This window comes from Gopherus evgoodei, chromosome 1, assembly GCF_007399415.2.
Source record: "Gopherus evgoodei ecotype Sinaloan lineage chromosome 1, rGopEvg1_v1.p, whole genome shotgun sequence".
In the NCBI taxonomy this organism is placed as follows: domain Eukaryota; kingdom Metazoa; phylum Chordata; order Testudines; family Testudinidae; genus Gopherus; species Gopherus evgoodei.
In genome coordinates this window covers 367085768-367107370 of record NC_044322.1, presented here as the reverse complement: position 1 = coordinate 367107370, position 21603 = coordinate 367085768, and the positions used below count along the sequence as shown (strand labels likewise).

The following is a 21603-nucleotide window of genomic DNA, read 5'->3' as shown; positions in this document are numbered from 1 at the left end:
CTTCAGCCACCCCCACCTTGCACTTCTCAGCCTTTACTGTTAACCCAGCCTTTCGGAGTCGGTCTAGGACTTGTTTAACCTGGGACATGTGGTCCTCCCAGGTCTGGCTGAAGACGCAGATGTCGTCAATATACGCCATGGCAAAACTCTCCATCCCCCTCAGTAGCTGATCCACCAGGCGCTGGAAGGTGGCCGGCGCTCCCTTGAGGCCGAACGGCAGGGTCAGAAACTCATAGAGCCCCAGAGGGGTGATAAAGGCCGATTTCAGCCTGGCATCTGCGTCCAGCGGCACTTGCCAGTAGCCTTTGGTAAGATCCATAGTGGTGAGGTACCGAGCACCTCCCAGCTTGTCTAGGAGCTCGTCAGGCCTGGGCATAGGGTAGGCATCAGGTACGGTGATGGCATTGAGCTTTCGATAGTCCACACAGAACCGGATTGACCCATCCTTCTTGGGGACTAGCACCACTGGCGAGGCCCAAGGGCTGGAAGACGGCTGGATCACCCCCAAAGCCAGCATGTCCCTGACCTCTCTTTCTAGGTCCTGGGCAGTTTTACCAGTGACCCGAAAAGGGGAGCATCTTATAGGGGGATGTGACCCGGTCTCCACCCTGTGGACAGTCAAATTAGTGCGTCCAGGCTGGTTGGAAAACAGCTGTCGGTACAGATGCAGCACCCCTCTGATCTCAGCGTGCTGGCCCGGGGTCAGTTGCTCAGAGAGGGGAATCGCCTCCAGGGGGGAACCAGCTTTTGTCTCAGGGAACAGATCCACTAAGGGGTCATCTCCCTGCCCCTCCCAATGTCCACACACGGCCAACACCACATTCCCCCTGTCATAGTATGGTTTCATCATGTTCACATGGTACACCCGACGGTGATGTGCCCGGTTTGACAGCTCCACCACATAGTTTACCTCATTCAGTTGCTTGATAACCTTGAAGGGCCCTTCCCAGACGGCCTGGAGTTTGTTTCTCCTCACGGGGATAAGAACCATCACCTGATCTCCGGGGGCGAAGGCACGGGCCCGTGCCGTGCGGTCATACCAGACCTTCTGCCTCCTCTGGGCTCGGGCCAGATTCTCCCTGGCCAGGCCCATGAGCTCGGCCAGTCTTTCCCGGAAGGTCAGGACATACTCCACCACTGACTCTCCCTCGGGAGAGGCCTTCCCCTCCCATTCGTCCCTCATCAGGTCTAGGGGCCCCCTTACCCGCCTTCCATACAACAGTTCGAAAGGTGAAAACCCGGTAGATTCCTGGGGTACCTCCCTGTACGCGAACAGCAGGTGAGGTAAGTACTTGTCCCAATCTTGCGGATGCTGGTTCATAAATGTTTTTAGCATCCTCTTCAGCGTCCCGTTGAACCTTTCTACCAGCCCGTTGGACTGGGGGTGATACGCTGAGGCCCAGTGTGCTGGACCCCACATTTCTGCCATAAGGACCGGAGCAGGGCCGACATGAAGTTGGACCCCTGGTCCGTTAAGACCTCCTTGGGGAACCCCACCCGGCTGAAAATTGTCAGCAGCGCATCTGCCACTGTGTCGGCTTCGATAGAGGACAAGGCCACCGCCTCAGGGTAGCGAGTGGCAAAATCCACCACCACCAGGATGTATTTCTCCCCTGACCGGGTCGTCTTGCTGAGGGGTCCCACTATGTCCATGGCCACCTTCTGGAAAGGTTCTTCTATGATGGGTAAAGGCCTCAAAGCCGCTTTCCCCTTGTCCCGGGCCTTCCCCACCCTCTGGCAGGGGTCACAGGATTGGCAGTACTGTCGGACATGGGTAAAGACCCCAGGCCAGTAAAAGTTCTGTAGCAGCCTCTGCCTGGTGTGCCGGATTCCCTGGTGCCCTGCGAGAGGGATGTCATGGGCCAGGTACAACAGCTTGTGACGAAACTTCTGGGGAACCACCAGCTGCCTCCTGATCCCCCATGACTCTACTTCCCCTGGGGGAGCCCATTCTCGGGACAGGAACCCCTTCTCCCACAGGAACCTCTCCTTGCAACCTCTCCTCATGGTCTGTACCGCACTAAGGTCAGCCCGGTCCCGGTGCTTCCGCAAGGAGGGATCTTTCTGCAAGTCGGCCTGGAACTCAGCAGCTGGGACAGGAATGGGGACCGGCTCTCTCTCGCTGGCTGGGTCTGAGGCCACAGCCTCTCTGCACCGTGCCCCTGGGTGTTCCCCGCTCCCTGAGTTAGGGTCCTGCACCTCAGGTCGAGTACCTTCCCCGTTGTCGGGGAGCAGTGTCATTTGCCGACTCTGACTACGAGTCACGACCAGGGCACTCTGGGTGTTACTAGGCCAGTCCTCAAGGTCCCCTCCCATTAACACGTCAGTGGGCAAATATTGGTGTACCCCCACATCCTTGGGGCCCTCCTTGGCCCCCCATTTCAGGTGTACCCTTGCCACAGGTACCTTGAATGGGGTCCCGCCCACGCCCATCAGGGTCAGGTAGGTGTCGGGCACCATCCGATCTGAGGCCACCACCTCGGGCCAGGCCAGCGTCACCTCTGCGCCCGTGTCCCAGTACCCAGTGACCTTCCTCCCATCCACTTCCAGGGAAACAATGCACTCTTTCCGGAGGGGCAGCCCCGCGCCCACCCAGTAAACCAAAAACCCAGAACCTGGAGCATCCACAGGTGGTATGTTGCCAACCCCCGTTTCCTGGGAATGTAGCCCCTCCTTCGATTGGGTTTTTACCCAGTCCACCCTCTGTGGGTTGGGTCTGCTTGGTCTGTCCCTGAGCTTGGGGCACTGGGCCCGTATGTGACCTCGTTGGCCACAGCGATAGCAGCCCATGTCTTGTGGGTCCCCTTGAGTGGGTCGGAGGGACCTGCCGCTGGATGTTCCCCTTTTGGGGGGGTTCTCCATAGGCCCCCTTTGGGAGGTCCCATGATGACTCTCTCTCTGCGTTGAGGCAGGCCTGCTCCTTCGAGACTGCTCCCTGCCATCCCCTGCCCGACTGTCCACAAATTGGTCGGCCAGCTGGCCTGCATGCTGCGGGTTCTCCGGCTTCTGGTCCATCAACCACAGCCTCAGGTCAGACGGGCACTGCTCGTACAGGTGCTCCAGTATGAATAGGTCAAGCAGGTCCTCTTTAGTTTGGGCCCCAGCTGTCCACTTGCGGGCATACCCCTGCGCCCGGTTGACCACTTGTAGGTATGTGACCTCATGGGTTTTACGCTGGCTCCGGAACTTTTTCCGATAAATCTCAGGAGTCAGCCCAAACTCGCGGAGCAGGGCCTGTTTGAACAGTTCGTAGTCCCCTGCCTCCGCCCCTTTCAGTCGGCTGTACACCTCCACGGCTGTGGAGTCCAGTAAGGGGGTGAGAACTGCGATCCTGTCTGCAGGGTCAACCCTGTGCAGCTTGCAGGCATTCTCAAAGGCCGTCAGGAAGGTATCTATGTCCTCCCCCTCCTAACGCCGGGGCAGCAAGTGCTTATCAAAGCTCTTTGTAGGCTTGGGTCCCCCCTCACTCACCGCAGCCAGGGCCCCACTGCTCGCCAGCCGGGCCAGCTCCAGCTCATGTTTACGCTGTTTCTCCTTCTCCTCCCACTCACGCTGGCGCTGGTTCTCCTCATGTTTACGCTGGTTCTCCTCATGTTCACGCTGTTTCGCCTTCTCCTCCAGCTCTCGCCTCTTTAACTCGAGCTCTTCCCATCTCAGCTCCCTTTCATATTCCAGCCGCCTCCGCTCCACGGATGCCGAGCGTTGCCGGGAGGATCCCCTGCTGGGGGGTGAGCTTAGCCAGGAGGCTCCCCTGCTGGCCGGGGGTGTCACGGTGCCCTCGGTATACACTGGGCTCCTCCTCGCCCTTCCCCTAGGCCTAGGAAGGGGGGGTCTCGGGAAGCCCTCGTCCGCCGGCTGACCACTCCCAGTGGGGACAGACACTGGTGCCTGCGCTGCATCTGCTCGGCTGCTTCCCTCAGAGACAGGGCTCCGTTCATTCATGCGGTCTCCCTCCTCCAGCTGGGCAATCAGCTGGTCCTTCCTGAGCCTCCCTGGGTGCAGCCCCCTCTGCTTGCACAGCTCCACCAGGTCGCACTTGCGCCGCTTGGCATATATCTTCCTGCTGGCCACTCACAGGCCAGGGTGCTCGCCGCTCCCCACGGTTTCCAGGGGGACCCCTAGTGCACCAGCCCTTCTTGAGGTCACCACCTCTCTGCCAGGGTCAAGCTGCAGACTCCTCCGCCCCTGGGACTGCTCGCTGCAATCCCCCGGGGGACCCTGTTACTGCAAAGTCCTTCTCGCTGGGCACACACTCCCAGGGGTTAATCACCCCTTCGTTTTACTGCTCCCCAGTCACTTACTGCAGGAAGCGCCGTCCACGGGGTGCAGTATCTCCCGCCGCTGCCACCAGTTGTCACGGAGGGTGGGGGAGTCCGGCCCTGCACCCCTCTTCCTGGGACCCACAGTGACTCTCGGCCAGCCAGTAAAACAGAAGGTTTATTGGACAACAGGAACACCGGTTACAGCAGAGCTTGCAGGCACCGTCAGGACCCCTCCACCGAGTCCTTCTGGGCTTTCAGGGTGCTTGGATCCTAGCTAGGATACCCTGAATTCCGCCCACACAGCCCCAAGCCCAAACTCAAACTGCTTCCCTCCTGCCACTCCCTTCCTTTGTTCCCCTTCCCGGGCAAAGGTGTTGACCTTTCCCCTCCCTTACCTAGCTCAGGTTACAGGCCCTGGCATCGTCCATCCCCTAAAGTCCTCCCCTGCTCTCCCACTCCCCACACAGACAGTCCCTACTGCATCACACTGGGAACTGAATCCTCATTCCACTCTGACTGAGGGCTCGGTTCAGCTTTTAACATTATACACAAGGTACCAGGGAAAGTGTGGCAAGTTTCTCTGCACTCGAGAATGCTGCCTCCTGTGTTCAGGAGCATATCACTGTGCCCAGCTGAACAGCAGATAGATGGTACACACCAGATAACTGGTCCCAAACATTCCTACCTGGAGATCATTTGTATTGCACATGGCACCAGGCATCGCTACATGCGATTGGTTATTTGTCATACAGTAGATCATATAAATGAAATAAATTCACACTACAAACTACTGGAAATTGAGTTTCACTTTAAGCCTGAAAGTAAATTATACATACAGATCAATCCTGTTACAAAGACCTCAGTGCTCAACAATTAAGGACTCTGAGGTTTCATAGTTGTAATTACCTTTAATCTTTAATTTACAGGGCACAAGGAAAGTCAGATGCTGTTAACTGTTCTATCCAATTACCAACACCCCCCAAGTGTTCTGGAAAATTATTAGGGTTCTCTAATGAGGGGAAGAGGCAGCTGCTGTTCGCAGGTGAAGCCTTGAATCTGATGGTTCTGGGGGATTTCAGTAAGAGGCCCAGATAGCCCAGCTCCCCAAAAACTGGCATATCTGGTCATAGGAGGGTCACTCCAGCACAATCGAAGGGCAGCCAGAAGAGCACCTCCAGCTGCCAGCATAGGTGCCACCAGACTCCCCTTGCTGTGATACTGGTCCCTTGGAATTGTCAGCAGCTGCTATCAACTTAACTTTTAGGCTCCTCTAACTTACACTAGAGACTGGCCCAGGATCAGTGCAGCACAAAGTGAGCCTTTGATCCCACCCTGGGCATTCCTTCATTACAGCTGGGGACCTCACCCAGAGATTTTACGGGACTGGGGCAAATTGGACCTGACAGTTCAGACTACACAGCCTCTGCTAGGGCAGCAGTTTAACTCTTTTCACCAGCACTGGAGATAGCAAGGTTTGTCTTTTCACACAGCATGCAATAAAATCCATACCACTGTCCCACACCCGCTAGTCACCCTTACACTCAGCACTCATGCGTCTGACTTTATAACCCAGGCACAAGGTCAACTATCAGCCAGGCAAAGAGCTAAAACAGGGGTGGCCAACCTGAGCCTGAGAAGGAGCCAGAATTTACCAATGTACATTGCCAAAGAGCCACAGTAATAAGTCAGTAGCTCCCCAGCTCCCAGTGCCTTCAGCCCACCAGCAGCCCCTCCAATCAGCGTCCTCCCCACAATCAGCTGTTTCATGGCATGCAGGAGCCTCTGGAGGGAGAGGGAGGAGCAAGGGCATGGCAGGCTCAGGGGAGGGGTGGGAAGGGCTGGTTGCACAGCCAGGGGTTGAGCAGTGAGCACCCCCAGCACACTGGAAAGTTGGCATCTGTAGCTCCAGCCACACATTAAACTTCTGAAGAGCCGCATGTGGCTCCAGAGCCACAGGTTGGCCACCCCTCAGCTAAAACGTTCAGCAGGCTCAGACTGCCAAGAGCATGATGGGAAAGAAAGCCATGAAAGCAAGATATGGGCACAAAGGGGCATATGTAGAAGGGAGGGGAAGCTAGCAAAGAGGCAGAGGAAACCCACATTGTAAAACAAGTCAAATGGTGCATTTACAAACTGACATCATGGGAAGGCAGAGGTATCTCCAGTCACCAGGCGTTCCATGTTTACATAAAAACAACCAGGAGTCCTTGTAGCACCTTAGAGACTAACAAATTTATCTGGGCATAATCAGATGAAGTGGGTTTTAGCCCACGAAAGCTTATACCCAAATCAATGTTAGTCAGTCTCTAAGGTGCCACAAGGAGGACTCCTTGTTTTTGCTGATACAGATGAACACAGCTACCCCTCTGAAACATTTACACAGCAGCTGTAGCCACCCACAATCTGGCTCAAAATGAGGGTCTCATCTGAGGTGCAAACTAACTACCATCATTCCTATAGCTTTTCTATATATTCCTATGCACAGAACTTTAAAGACAAATTACGTTCCTGCCCCAAGTTGCTGATTTCACACATTTAGTGAGTTCAGCACCAGAAGGCTAGCCAGAATTTGCATTTAATTGTTTTCAAGATCCCAGATGGCCTCTCCCAGGGGGAAGTGCCACTTAACCTGTTGCTAGACATTAGTAGTCTGTTTGCCCTGACTGTTCATGTCTGCACATAGCAAAAAGCGAAACCTGACAAGGTGGCTAGAAGTTGCTGAAACGCATCACATACTACATGCTTGGACCTGTTAGAACTGACTATTTTTTCGGCAAGAAAGCAAGTATACCACCTTGGCCATTTGGCTTCTCTTTCAGCACCGGATTGAAAGAGCAGCTGGAACTCAGCCATTTTCAAGTGGATTGCAACATCCAGGACACAGTACTGGAATTACTGAGCAGAACAGGAGCAAAGTCCTGAAAAGACCACTCAGCAAACGTGCTTGCCCTTCCCTAGGTGGAATCCATGCTAGGAACCAAGAATCCTCAGTTCAAACCAAGTATTCCAAGATGGAACAGCTGACTTGTCTTTAGCAAGTCACCTCGACTTAGCAAACATGCAAGAGATTTTGTAAGGGCCCAAGATGAATCAGCAGGCTGTTTCCAGCTGTATCACCTGTCATTTATGCAAAAAGGCAACAGGAAAAAGAAACCAACCATCAATCCTATCTAATCAGCGATGAATCGTTATATTTGAGCTATGAAGCGAGCCTCAAGCAACACTGTGCAAGATGCAGAGTACACAGGAGACTAGTAGCAGACAGTGCAACTCCATGAGGGTAATTACTCAGGTCAGGTTACAGCTTCACCACTGGGGGCTGGACTAAACCCAGGTTCCTTCCAGCTCTACACCAGACAGTGTCTGGGCACACAGTAAAGATCCAACCACATCCCCCACCTCCCAGACATACCAGGAATCTGTGTCTACTCGTACTGACTTGAGACAGCTGACCTCCAACAGCCACTAACAGGGAAGGTGACCCCTGAGGAACTCATCTGGGATGTTGAGAAGTGTTAGAGATGGCAGCTCATCAACATGAGCTAAGGCAATTCCCTCACAGTGAGCTCAGCCCCCACGACCCTCACCTCAGGGGAAGACCTGCCCTGGACACCAGCCCTCGCCACCCCAGGCAGTTCCCTAGAGAGAAAGCCACAGGGAATGATTGCAAGAGACACCCATCAAGACTCAAGGGGCTGTGGCAGAGGGGAGAAAGCCCAAAGGTGACATGCAGGCTCAGACTAAGGCCAGGTCCACACTACAGCGTTAAATCGATTTAAACAGCGTTAAATCGATTTAACGCTGTAACCGTCCACACTACAAGGCACTTAAAATCGATTTTAAGGGGTCTTAAAATCGATTTCTGTACTCCAGCTAAACGAAAGGAGTAACCCTAAAATCGATATTACTAAATCGATTTAGGGTTAGTGTGGACGGAAATCGAAGTTATTGGTCCCATTCTTTTACTGAGCTACCCAGAGTGCACCGCTCCGGAAATCGATGGTAGCCTGGGACCATGGACGCACACCACCGAAGTAATGTGCCCTAGTGTGGACGCGTAAAATCGATTTTATTAATATCAATTTTAAGCTGTAGTGTGGACGTACCCTAAGATGGAATGTGACTGAATTCAATAGAGTTCCTTCCAGAGGTTCAGGGAACAGGAGTTTTCAGGCAGCAAGACAATATGGTAAAAGAGAAGCAAGAGAGAAAAGTCAGAAAATACCCCTGCAGTTCAGAACAAGATGCCAACTCATTAAAGCGAGGGATCACAGCAATGCAGCAAGCTAGCCTAGTCACCTCTCACGTTCCTCATGCTTTGATTCACATTGTTAGGCTTCTGAGTTACCAATCAAGGTAAAAGGGGCAGCTCAGGCCTAGCAGTTTCAGGCTGTGGGCATCATCAGTTACACTCCAGTCACATTCATAAAGTTTTCACTGCAGCTAGAAGTGCTACGGTTTTACTCTTTAAAAAAAGAAAGCAGCTTCCAATACAAGGTAGGACAGCCTGTCTCCATCCAACTCAGCAAGATGCTCTGCAAGCACTGGGGTTGCCCTAAGAGCAGGTCATTTTCTCAAGAAAGCATTGTTATCCGCACACTCTAGGGCATCCCAACTTTAACTGGGTTACACCTTGAGATCCTAGGAACAGGGGTGCCTAAATTATCCAATCCTTTCCTAGTTCTTAGGGCTCTAGGCAAAAGGCACCTACACTCTTACCCAGTTCTTACGGCTTAGGACATAATCTTCTGCGGGTTTGTGGGGCCTTTTACCAGTGAAAGAGCCATACACAGTAATACCCTTAGCCTCTACTTATCAACAGTTACCAAAACAGAATATACATGCTAAGTAAGCATACAATGTGCACCACTCCCCATAAGGCAGACAAGCTTTTCTTGGTGGCCAGTCAGGATTAGGTTGTCCTTGGCTCCAGTATTCTGCACCATGTGGTTGGCATGGTGTTGAGGTCTGGCAGCTCTGATCTTGGGGCTGTCCCTTCGAGTTGGTTCCAAAGAACTTCTTTTTGGACTGTAGTTTATATAGTGAAACTTGAGTCCTGCTTAGCTGTACCATAACCAATCATTGTAAACTACAGTATTTTTCACCAATCCTAGCCCATTACAAAATAATTCTTTAACTAATCAGACCCCAGCACCTTAGCTGAATTAAATCTTGCAAGATTGTTTCTGTTTCATAACTAATCACAGAACCAGAGACCCTACAGATAAACAGACATGGGGACCATAAAGACACCACAAAGTAGTGGGGATTTCACAACCACAACTGTTGATATGTGGTTCCTTGCCAGACAGAATGCCATCAAACAAGAGTTTTCTCTAAACATCTTAAGCTCTGTTTCTTTATCTGGTGGCAGTGGGTGCTGTTTGGAGAGCAGCACCTCCTTAACAGCCTGACAGTACATTGTTTTAATAAAATGTAGAGTGAATGTGAGGGTGTGACTCTCTGCTACTTAGCTCATGGCTGCTGTCTACTGCAGAAAAAGGCCTCAGACCTTACAGCACAGTCCAGTGGACGTGCAGTCAGGTGGATGTGAGTGCTATTCCCAGCTGTGCTGGGACACTCTCTCTGTTACCTGGGATAAGACACTTCACTTCTGAGGCTCAGTTTCCCCATCTGCAAAGGGAACAACACTGACTCTCCTTTGTAAAGTGCTTTGCGATCACTGGGTGAGACGTGCTGAGCATTATTACTGTGCATTTTTATTGGGTTTGAGATTCCCACCACAAAAAATGCACAAAGCTGACATCCTAGTTGTCATTCCCACAGCAGCCATCCATCTGCCTCCTTGTGTGTGTAACTATCCAGCTCTCATTACCCGCGCAGCGAGAAGATACGATCTACCTGCACCCGTGGTTCCAAGAAAGGAATATGCCATGTTGCCTCAGGGGTCAGCTTGTCTTTCACAGAGCCCAGCCTCCACTCCAAATCATGTATGTTAATAGGCACTTAGCACTGCTACTTTCCTCACATGGGGGCACATCTGCCATACACCAAGCCGGGACAGGACTGGGTGCTCTTTGAGAAGCATCTTCCCCCCTTCTGCCAAGGCTGTGACGTGGGGGCTCCCATACAGGCTAGATATACATGTTTGGGGCCTTTCTATGAGTGCAATGCTCTCAAGGACATTGTTGGAAAAGGCAGAGACCCCACTAGTCTTCCAGGCCTCAGGAGAGCAAACCTGAGTCAGATGTGAGCACAGATTTCTACTGCTCACCTGCGCAGACTGGCCCTGCCATCCCTAAGTGTAAGGAGAAGCCAGGGAGCGGGTGTGAAGTTAGAGCTTTTCCTTGTGTTTCAATCCTGCACCTTCACCGTGCTCACACAGGGACTAGCCGGAGATCTGTGCTCTTCAAGCTTCCCCTCCCCACTTCACAAAACGCAGGGGTGACCAGCTTCTCAATCCTGTGCGCTCCACCCACAAAGGAACCTTATTGCTGACCTGCCACCTCTCCCTTGGCGAGGCTGATTACTGGGCCATACCCATTCACTTTCAAGCCTCTCCATTCCTGACATTCACAGACCCCAAATCCACAGTACACTACAGTACAGGGACAAAGACCAAGACTTCTGCTTTATCTTCCGACTCAGTCCCGTTCCCCGTGCCACCCCTTGCAGCCCATGCAGGTCTCCTTCAAAAATCTAGGGCTCCTAGGGTATGTTACCCTGCAGTGCTCCCTTATGCTCTGCTCTCGATCAGCCATTGCAATCAACCTGCCTGCAGTCTCTCAGATTACCTTTGCTAAGTCCCTTAAAACACACGTCTTTGCACTCTCTATTAGCTTCTGAAAGTCCTCATTCAACCACAGCACCGTGTGCATTCTTGGCACCCCACATACATGGCAGAGCGTATCCCATGCCCCCTGTATAGCTTTAGCCCACCTGCTGCTCTGTGAGCACCTTCCTCCTTCAGGAATTGGTTCTCAGGAAGCATCTCCTCAAACTCATTTTCTCAGTTTGTCCCGATTAACAAAACAAGAATGCCGTGATTTCCATGGTGTTTCACACAGTAAGACCAGATTCTCCCTCATTAAAAGGCTAGGATCAGAGAGACCAAAGCAGGCAAACCACAGAACAGCTCAAGTAGAGGAGGGCATGAAACAGGTAGGCCAGGCAGCAGCCCTGGAAACAGTGGCTTTAAGTAGGGATTTGGAGGCCAGAGGATGCTCAAAGAAGGAGATTGTCTCAAGGATAGGGCCCTGCAAAGTCAGAACTCTGAGCCAGGTTACAGTACAATCAGTCTTTGGAAGCATAAAGCTACATGCCCATCATCCCAACACGTCAAACAAAGGAATTGTGAACCGTCATTCACTCAGACAGTGAGAAGGACAGCAGCCCTACCTATAGTCCCCCAATCTCTTGGGGTGACTGGGGGAACAGACTCCCAACTACCTCAGTTGTCTTGGGAATACCTACTACATCCTCAAGATTTGACACCAGTGCTGGAAGGAGACATCCGGGGCTCTGTCTGCGCAAGTCCAGGCCTGCAAAAGAGGGAGCCCCTTCACCTATCTGCTCCTTTCCATTGATCTTCTAGGTTCTCGTCACTGCAATAGTGCTGCTGCCTTCTCTGACTCGGTTCAGTAGCTAACTTCTATTTGCTTGTACTTGCACTATTATCTGTAGTGTTCAGCTCCAAAGATGTGAACAAGCCCTTGCACAGAATGGGGCTTGCTAAGTGCTGTACCTACAGCTGCTAATTCTGCCCCATCTGCAGCTTCTCACAGCTCTGTCTCTCTCCTGAGACTCCTGTTCCCTCCTCCTAAAGCAATTGGCTAGCAGGCTGAATTACACCAGCATGACCCATACAATATGCTCTAGCCAGGTACTCACATGGCCCACACCACCATAATATCTGAGCCAGCAGTGTGCAGAGGGGGGTTGCTGTCTACTGTGGGCTCTCAGACTTGCTATTTCCATATACAGGGGGGAGGGGGAGAGAAGGGCTCCCAAGGGAAGATTCATATGATCAGTTTCATTCACTTTCCATCTACTTATTTCACTGGCTTCTCCCTCCTATCCTGCCAACTTCAGCCCTCCTATGCCCCAGCCCCAATTCCTTTACCCTTCCCCAAGGGAGTCTGCACCTACCCAGGTAATACCACAGTACCACTGCACCTCTTCAAGCAGACATCCACAGAACCAGCTTTCTGCCCATTAACTATGGCAGGATGGACAGTGCCTATCTCCCCTCATTTCAGCACAGCAGGGAGGGAAGTTCCAATGCTAACTCCTGGGGTCTCAACTGGACACAATTCTCCAGAAGGAAATTACTTTTAAGCAGCTACTATTTAAGAACTGGTCTAACAGCGTGAAAAACCTGATTACAGGACCCAAGAGACTGGCAGTGTGGAGATAGCTGCCAGTGCCCATTCTACTCCGTGCCTACAATGGAACAGAAACTGCAACCCACCTCAGCTACCACACAGACACATGACCACAGAGACTGCAGGGGTGGGAAGGTGATCATCCAACTTGATCGAGCAGGATGGAAATGAGAGCACTGGATGACAGGACATGCAGGTCTGACTCATGGGCAGCACTCAAACCATCTCCAGCCTAGAACGCTTCCGATTAAGCTTGCTCCATTGTCATCAAGGGAAGTTTGGGATTCCTGATGGTTAAAGACAGCAATGGGGCTTCAAAACCTTAGTGCAGCTGGTAGCTGCAGCCCATGACCAACCGCAAGTTACTCTGAGCTTGAATAAACCACCAACTCCTACACATTAAAATGAGCTGCCACTTGCCCTACAACTGTAGCATGGACTGCATTTAACATATACGTAATTATCCAGTCATCTGCAAGAGCCAGGGGACCTAAGCCACAAAAAGGAACAGCCACTGTGGTGCACTTAGGGCAAAATGCCCTTGTTTGAGACATTTAAGCTTCTCTTCCTCTTTGTGCAGGGGCTTGAAGGCCCATTTCTCAGCTCCCCAACCGTCACAGGCTTCCCCACATCAGTAGGAAGATGCACCTAAAAGGTGCAAAAACAAAATTAAGAGGGGTGCCAGAACATCTGTAAAGAGAAAACTGCAGGGCACTGAGTTGGGAAGTGTGACCGTTAGTGGAGAAATAATGCCCCAAGTCACCATCCTAAGGGTTGTTTCCACTAGGACTATGCCATCCTGGACTCTGTTACACTGTAGGAGTGCCAACATGCTAGGAATTTTTCTAACACAAAGAGCACACACTCCCTACCCTGAAGACACTACAATGAGAAAATCAAAAACAGGAAGGGTGGGGGAGAGTATAGCACATACAAACAGAGCAACAGGCTGGTAGCTCTGCTTTTGGGGGACTGCATCAGCTATCCCCCCACTGCCCTCCTACTTAGAAATTACTCACTGGGTAATTTCTTGCAGATTTCGTAAGAGCTTAAGAACTGCCACACTGGGTCCGACCAATGGTCCATTGAGCCCAGTATTCTTTCTTCTGACAGCGGCCAGTGCCAGGTGCTTCAGAGGGAGTAAACAGAACACAGCAATTTATCAACTGATCCATCCCCTGTTGTCCCTTCCCAACTTCACAGCAATAGTGGGTCTAGAGGGTGTCCCATGCACTGTGGATGGCACAGAAAACAAACACTGCTATGGAAGAGGTGGACAGAGGAGTCAACAAGGCTGGCACTGCAGTGGAGGGATAAGAATATTAAACGTGGTCCACTAAGGAGAGTCAGAAACATGAAGGGCCTTGAAGGCAAGAACAATAAGCGTGATGTGGTGGAAAGGGGACCCGTGGAGGGAATTCACTGCTGGGGAGCAAACAGGGTAATATGGTCAGGCAGGTAAGTTTGTATGAACCAAAGGGAGTCAAGGCAGCCAGAGAGCAGGCTGCAGTGATCAAGGGCTGCAGGAGAAATGGTGCCAAAGAGATTGTGGCCAGGCAGGAGACTGGTGAGCTGATCCAGCACTAAAAGCTAATGAAGAGTCCTGCGGTCAAATGGGCCATCAGAAAGGGAGTTATCGAAGAGGAGGGTCAGATATTACAAAGAGGAAGGGAGGGGTCAAGTCAGAGGAAGGTGACTCAATGGGGGCATGCACATGACAGCTACATGGACAGAAGAGCATGACTACCATTCCAATAGAGCAGGAAGGCTTAGAAACAGCCGCAAGAGGGATTCCCATCCCACCATCATCCTTGCAGTCTCAAAGAGGGAGGTGACGACTCTGAGGAACAGAGGCATCAAGAGGTGATTTGGGAACAAATTGATAAATTAAACAGCAATAAGTCACCAGGACCAGATGGGATCCACCCAAGTTCTGAAGGAACTCAAATGTGAAATTGCAAAACTAACTGTAGTATGGAAACTATCGCTTAAATCAGCTTCTGTACCAGATGACTGGACAATAGCTAATGTAAAGCCAATTTGAAAAAGAGGCTCCAGTGGTGATCTTGGCAATTACAGGCTAGTAAGGGTCAAACTGATTGAAACTATAGCAAAGAACAGAATTATCAGGCACAGATGAACATGATTAGTTGGTGGAAGAGTTAACATGTCTTTTGCAAAGGAAAATCATGTCTCATCAAATCTATTAGAATTCTTTGAGAGGGTCAACATACATGCAAACAAAGGTGACCAAGTAGATATACCATACTTGGACTTTCAAAAAGCATTGACAGGGTCCCTGACCAAAGGCTCTTCAGCAAAGTAAGCTGTCATGGGACAAGAAGGAAGGTCCTCCCACAGATCAGTAACCAGTTAAAATATAGGAAACAACAGGCACTAATAAATGGTCAGTTATCAGAATGGAGAGCAGTAAATAAGGGGGTTCCCGAAAGATCTATACTGGGACCAGTGCTGTTCAACATATTCAAAAATGGGGTAAACAGTGAGGTGGCAAAATTTGCAGAATATACAAAACTACTCAAGATAGTTAAGTCCAAAGCAATCTCACAGAACTGGATGACTGGGCAATAAACCGGCAGACAATATTCAATGCTGATAAATGCAAAGTAATGCATATTGGAAAACATAATTGGAAGTATTTCTTCACACAACGCACAGGCAACCTGTGGAACTCTTGGCCAGAGAATGTCGTGAAGGCCCAAACTAACTGGGTGCACAAAAAACTAGATAAATTCATAAAGGAAAGGCCCATTAACCAAGATTGTCAGGGATGCAACCCCATGCTCTGAGTGTCCCTAAGCCTCTGATTGTCAGAAGCTGGGACTGAACAGGGGAGGGATCATTCAATAATTGCCCAGTTCTGTTCATTCCCTCTGAAGCACCTGGCATTGACCACTATCAGAAAACAGGATACTGGGCTAGATGGACCATTGGTCTGACCCAGTACGGCTGTTGTTCTTAAGGAGAGGCTACCCAGGAAATGTTGCCGTATACACCATTCCCACTTGTAGAGCAAGGTGCAAGGCAACGGGTGGGTGAACAAAATACACAGCATCACCCTATCAAAGCACCTCAGGATGGACACACTTAACTCCCCACCCTCACCCGCAGTTGTCTCCCACAAGGGCCTGGCTCTCACTCTTCTCAACAGTTTGCCCCATAGGAAATGTCCTCCCCCACAGAGGCAGCAGCATCCAGAGCTGCTGGATTCAGGACTCCTGGGGTCTATTTCGAGTTCCACCCACTTGCTCCCTAACCTTAAACAGATCCACAGCACCTCAGAGGGTCATGAGGCCTGTGTGTAAAGTGCCTTGAGAGTATCTGGTGGAAGATACTACAGAGGTATGAAGTATGGGCTCATCACCAAGGGAAACATCTAACCAGCTCAAGCAACAATCCTTCCCCAATTGCCACCATGTACTCTTACATCTAGACTGCATTTGCCAGATGTGAAGTCCTTCGTTGCAAGAAAGTTTGACGCTGCAGCAGATTTACACTGTAGCATGAACAGGGAAGTGATTCACTGATTTTTAGAATGACAAAGAGAGAAAAACTTAACTGTCTTTGCTTCAAATCAGTGCCATTCTTCGGCAGCCCTTGCACAGCCTGCAACGACTTCACTTTACTACACCTCTACTCCGATATAATGCTATCCTCAGGAGCCAAAACATCTTATCGCGTTATAGGTGAAACCACATTATATCAAATTTGCTTTGATCCGCCAGAGTGCACAGACCCACCCCCCCAGAGCACTGCTTTACCACACTATATCCGAATTCATATTATATCAGGATAGAGGTGTATTCCCAGTGCACTGCCAGGAGCACAGGGGAGCTCAGTTTACCATTTTACAAGCTGTCAATGCATTCCAGGGTGCACAGTTGTGAAAGTCATCCAGGTGGCTTGAAGCTCTGGGTCTCACCCCTCAGCTCCTAAATCACAAAGTTATACCCTCACATCAGGGAACATGGGTTACTTGGAGAGAAGAGAAAAATTTCAATAAAATAAGTGCATAAGATGCCAAAAGTGCTTCCTAGATTTCTCTCTATTCCTCAAAGTGAAGTTCACAGCTCAAACATGAATTCCTTGAAGCAAAGGTTCTGAACAATAGGAATCAGCCAGAGAGAAAAGCCTAAGGCTGCAAGATATGCTGGTGAAATCTCTCTGGAATACTTATCTGACCCCCCATCATTGTAGTCTCTGAGCACTACAATCTTTGATGTAGTTATCCTCCACCCTCCTGTGAAGTAGAGCAATACTAGTAGCCCCACTGGACATCTATGGAACAGAGTAAGGCCATGGCTACACTGGCGCTTTCCAGCGCTGCAACTTTCACGCTCAGGGGTGTGAAAAAACACCCCCCTGAGCGCTGCAAGATACATCGCTGTAAAGCCTCAGTGTAATCAGTGCTGCAGCACTGGAAGCACGGCTCCCAGCGCTGCACGCTACACCCGTAAGGGATGTGGTTTACGTGCAGCGCTGGGAGAGCTCTCTCCCAGCGCTGGTGCTCTGACTACACTCACACTCCAAAGCGCTGCCGCGGCAGCGCTTTGAAATTTCAAGTGTAGCCATACCCTCAGTGACTTGCCCAGGGGCATAGAGGAAATCTGCAGCAAAGCAGATATCAAACCCAGGTTTCCCACAGCCCAAACTAGCACTCTAACCACTGGACCGTATCCATCTAAATAGATATATACACACACACATATACATTTTTTACTCCCCTAAAGGCTGTTTAGCAAGCATTACAGAAAATGCTTTGCATAATTGCAATTTGAAGAAAACTTCCAACTCAGTTGAGAAACAGCAGTTTAGCAAACTAAATCTAACTGAAAATTAAGCCAAATTCCCATAAAACACCATCTGTAGCTCATGCTCAGACCCTGCTATTCTGCATCACTGTCTGTTTTAAAAAAGAATATGCCAGTCTCACTTGCTCACCAAAGGAAGTGGCAGAAGAAACAAGGTTGGTACTTCTGACAACTACATTGACTTGTTCACACAGCTGAGACATTTCACGTTTAAGGTTCAATAATGCACCAAGCTTCTCACAAGTGCTCAGCACACACCAGTTAACATCCCCCAAATCAGAGTCCTGCCCTGATATAAACAGAAAGGTGAAAGAACTTTGCTTATAGGATTTGCTGCACTGGCTCAGGAGTCCAGGCCAAAGTTTTCACACCTGAAAACCTAAAGTTAGGGAACTTAAACCTGCATCAAGGGACCTAAATAAAACTTACCTGATTTCCAACACACAGGACACCTACAGTCCCCATTAACTTCAATGAGAGAGAGTTGTTCAGTACTCCTAAAAAGCAAGGTATTTTTAATGAAGGCCAAGCCATGGATTACAAGCCTAACTTTAGACGTGAACCAACCTCAAACAGTAACTTAAGTCTGCTACTCCACACAACAACAAAAACCTGAGTACACCCAACTACCATTTTGCATATGGTAGAGTTCCTTCCTGACTCCTCTACACATTCAGTTTGTACCCTGAAGCAGGACACTTTCTTTTCCCTTTAATCACAGGTTGCAAAGCTACAATTGTTAGGTCGTAACATTATCCAGTCACTGCACTCCTCTCGATAACCTCCTGAGGCCATGGATGCCACAAGGATGATTATGCTACATAAAGTAGCATTTATGTCTATTGGGTCTAAATTCACTGCCCTCCAATTTCCATTAAGCGACTTCCTGCAAACAGCGCCCAGGCCCCGGAGTGAAATTTAGAGTTTTAGTCTCACATGCCTTGAGAGAGAAACTGCTGCAGAGCCTCCTTTAGCCTGCTCAAGCACCTTATCTTGGGGGAAGGGAACAGAAGATAACAGGAAAGGGACAAAACATCCAAAGAGGAAGAAATGCTGGAGGGAAATAAAAGCACATGCTTCTATTTGGGGTGGAGACAAGATGAGTGTTTCCTCTGCCTGCTAATCTAGCAGGGATAGTAAGTAACAGCATCAGTAGCCTCCCTCCCTACCTTCAAACTTCTGAATCCCTAATCTGTGGGAGATTCAGTACAGCTAAAGAACTGTTCTTAATACAAACTTGCCCCTAATCCACATCGGTTTGGGAATGATGCATCTTTTACTTTGTTTGCACAGCGCTCCCTCCCCTCACTGACCTCTTATCATCAACCACCTATCAGTTTGCCAACTATATTTCATATACTCTGTATATTACAGTAGGACTAGAGGCCTCAGTGCAATGGTTACTGCATATACCCTTTTTAAATTAGGGATGTGTTTGTTTCCCACACAAACTACTTAGCTGATTTTTGTGAAAACTTATGCAGCTGTCCATCTTGGGGCAGAAACTAAGCCTGAAAAATCTCAGCTCAAAACGGAGTACAGAAAGCTCTAATCTCAGACCTCGGCTCAACCCTAAATCTGACAGCACTTGCTCTGGCAGAGGAACCAGGAAGTCTGATGCTCACATTCCTTGGGATCTCTAGCAGCAGCCTAGCAACTCAAAGCTGCTAAAAACTCTAGTAACATTTTTTAACCTACTATGTACTGCCCCTCTGGGGAGCTCCTGAAAGAGCTAAACAAGGAGCAAGCCTTTCCCGTTTCAGCCCAACAGGGCACATTCAAAGCTCTGACAATTCAGTGGGTTAAGCCCTCTGGTGGTAAAAAAGCCCACATCAACTGTGGTGAGCAAGATGAGGGTCCCTTCTTGTAGCAAGACCGAGGGGGGAAAACAACTTCTGAACCACTCTGCAAGCAGAGATGTGACCCGCCCCCCTCCCTGCGCTGCTGCCTTGGCTAGAAGACTGCTCCCTTCAGAGCACAGCATGGCACAGGTCAGGGCCCATGTCCAGATTCCACTAAGATTCTGTTCTGCACTATAGCTGAAACTGCACTAGCAGTCCTTGCATCACCTGCCCAGACCCAGCACTGCTTCCCAGGCCAGCCTGAACAGGCTTCTTTTTTCTGAACACATTTAAATTTGTGATAAGGACAAACTAGGAGAGAGTGAGGCATGACCACTGTAAAACTCCCTGCCTCCACAGGATTGGGCATGGACCCCTAACCTGCTAGTAACAGTAACTTTAGGACAGTTGCTAGCACCTTGACTGTTAACAGGACCTGTATGGAAATAACCCACTAGCCCCAGCTCCCCACACACACCCCAGCCCAACCAGAAAAACAAGTCTCAGTTTCCACCAACCCCCTCATTCCCCCACCCCCAAATAACTGAGCTGTATGTCTTGTGCCTGCTCCTCTCCCACAAACCAGGTTCTCATCTGAAAAACCTAGCCTCACCACGGGCTCCCAGCGGTCCAGACAATGGCAAAGGATTAGACTTTGTGGCAGCTTCCAGAGCAGGGCTTGCTGTAAACAACACTGTATGGGCCAATACAGATGGAGATGTGTGCAATACACCAACCCAAAGCTAGGTCTCCCCCAGCCTTACCAGCACACAGATCGATTTTAAAATAGAAAACACACTGCACACCTACCTCCCTAACCCTCTTAGCCCCCCAAACAATGCAGACACCCCCACACCAAGCCGCACATGTCCGTGTCCATGTTCCTCCCCCATCACCCTACACCCTCTTCAGGGCTCACCCCCAGCAGTTTCCGTCCAGACTGACTTAGGAGCAAGTTTTTCATACAGCTACTGAAAATGTTGCAAAGCCAATGGAAAGCCTGCCCTGGACATAAGGGCCGGCCAAATCCTCAGGGTAAAGTACATAGCCACCAATCCTCTGGTTCAGGCCCCTCCCTGCAGGTAGAGGGCATGCCCTCCCCAGCCCCAGGATGAACACATGTTCATCCACATGACAAGAGCAATCCCTGAGCAGGTCTCCAGCCCTTGTGGGAGGGCAGAGACATGCCCCAGCCCCCAACCCCTGCAAGACTGCAGGACATGTCCAACCCCTCCCACATATGAAGGCCTCCTGGCCTGCAGGAAAGGCACCGCAGCAGACAAGTTTCAGGCCCAACTAGACCCCTCCACCCGCGAGAAGTTGCTGGGGACCAGCCCTGGGGGCAGCGTGCCAGACCAGCACCCGCTCCCAGCACAGCCCAGTCAGCAGAGGCCAGGCCTGTCAGGGAATGAGGATCAATGTCAGCCGCAGCGCCAGGGACCCGGGGTCTCAGCCGCAGCTCAGGAGAAGAGAGGGGCGCGGAGGGGTGAACTCCAAGGCGGCCCCGCAGAGCAGCTGCAGGGAGCGGGGCGCAGCGGGCAGGACCCGGGGAGCGGGCGGAGGGGCAGCGAGGGCAGGTGGCACTGAGGGAGCTGGAGATGCAGACAAGTGGGTACAACAGAGACCGGGGGGGGGGAGAAGGGCCGGGGCAGGTCCCGGGGGGGGGGAGCGGGAATCGCGGGGGGAGGGGCCCGGGGCAGGTCCCGGGGGGGAGGGGGCCCGGGGCAGGTCCCGGGGGGGGAGGGGGCCACGAGACCCCGGTCCCGGGGGGGGTGGGGAGCGGGAATCGCGGGGGGAGGGGCCCGGGGCAGGTCCCGGGGGGGGTGGGGAGCGGGAATCGCGGGGGGGAGGGGGCCCGGGGCAGGTCCCGGGGGGGGAGCGGGAATCGCGGGGGGGAGGGGCCCGGGGGGGGGGAGCGGGAATCGCGGGGGCCGGGTCAGGTCTCGGGAAGGTCCCGGGGGCCCCGTCCCGGCTCTCACCATCTTGACGATGCCGCGCTGCAGCGCGAGGGGCGCAGCGGAGCCGCTCTGGCCGGGGGCGGCGGAGGCCATGGCGAGCCGAGCCGAGCCGAGCCGAGCGGGTCGGGCCGGACGCGCTGAGGTGAGGGGAGCACAGAGCGGACGCAGCCGACTCAGCCGGCAGTAACGTGGGGGGGAGGGGCGCTCAACGCCGCCGATATTTATCCCTCCCGCCACCCCGCGCAGGCGCGCTGAGCCCGGGACTCCCTCAGCCGACCAATCAGCGACCCGTCCGTCCGGCCCTGCCCCTTTCTGCCAGACCAATCAGCGCGCGGGGCCTCAACATGGGTCCGATAGACTGTATT

At 51.5% G+C, this 21603-nt stretch overlaps 1 protein-coding gene across 1 annotated transcript in view; it reads right to left on the bottom strand.

Annotated features, from left to right (window-relative positions):
• The window catches only part of SND1 (staphylococcal nuclease and tudor domain containing 1), a 545960-nt gene extending 524605 nt beyond the window's left edge, over positions 1-21355 (bottom strand). The window contains exon 1 of the mRNA XM_030538672.1: positions 21260-21355. Within this exon, the coding sequence (XP_030394532.1) occupies positions 21260-21331 (72 nt within the window). The 5' untranslated portion in view covers positions 21332-21355. The remainder of the gene's footprint in view (positions 1-21259) is intronic.
• Positions 21356-21603: the final 248 nt, after the last annotated feature.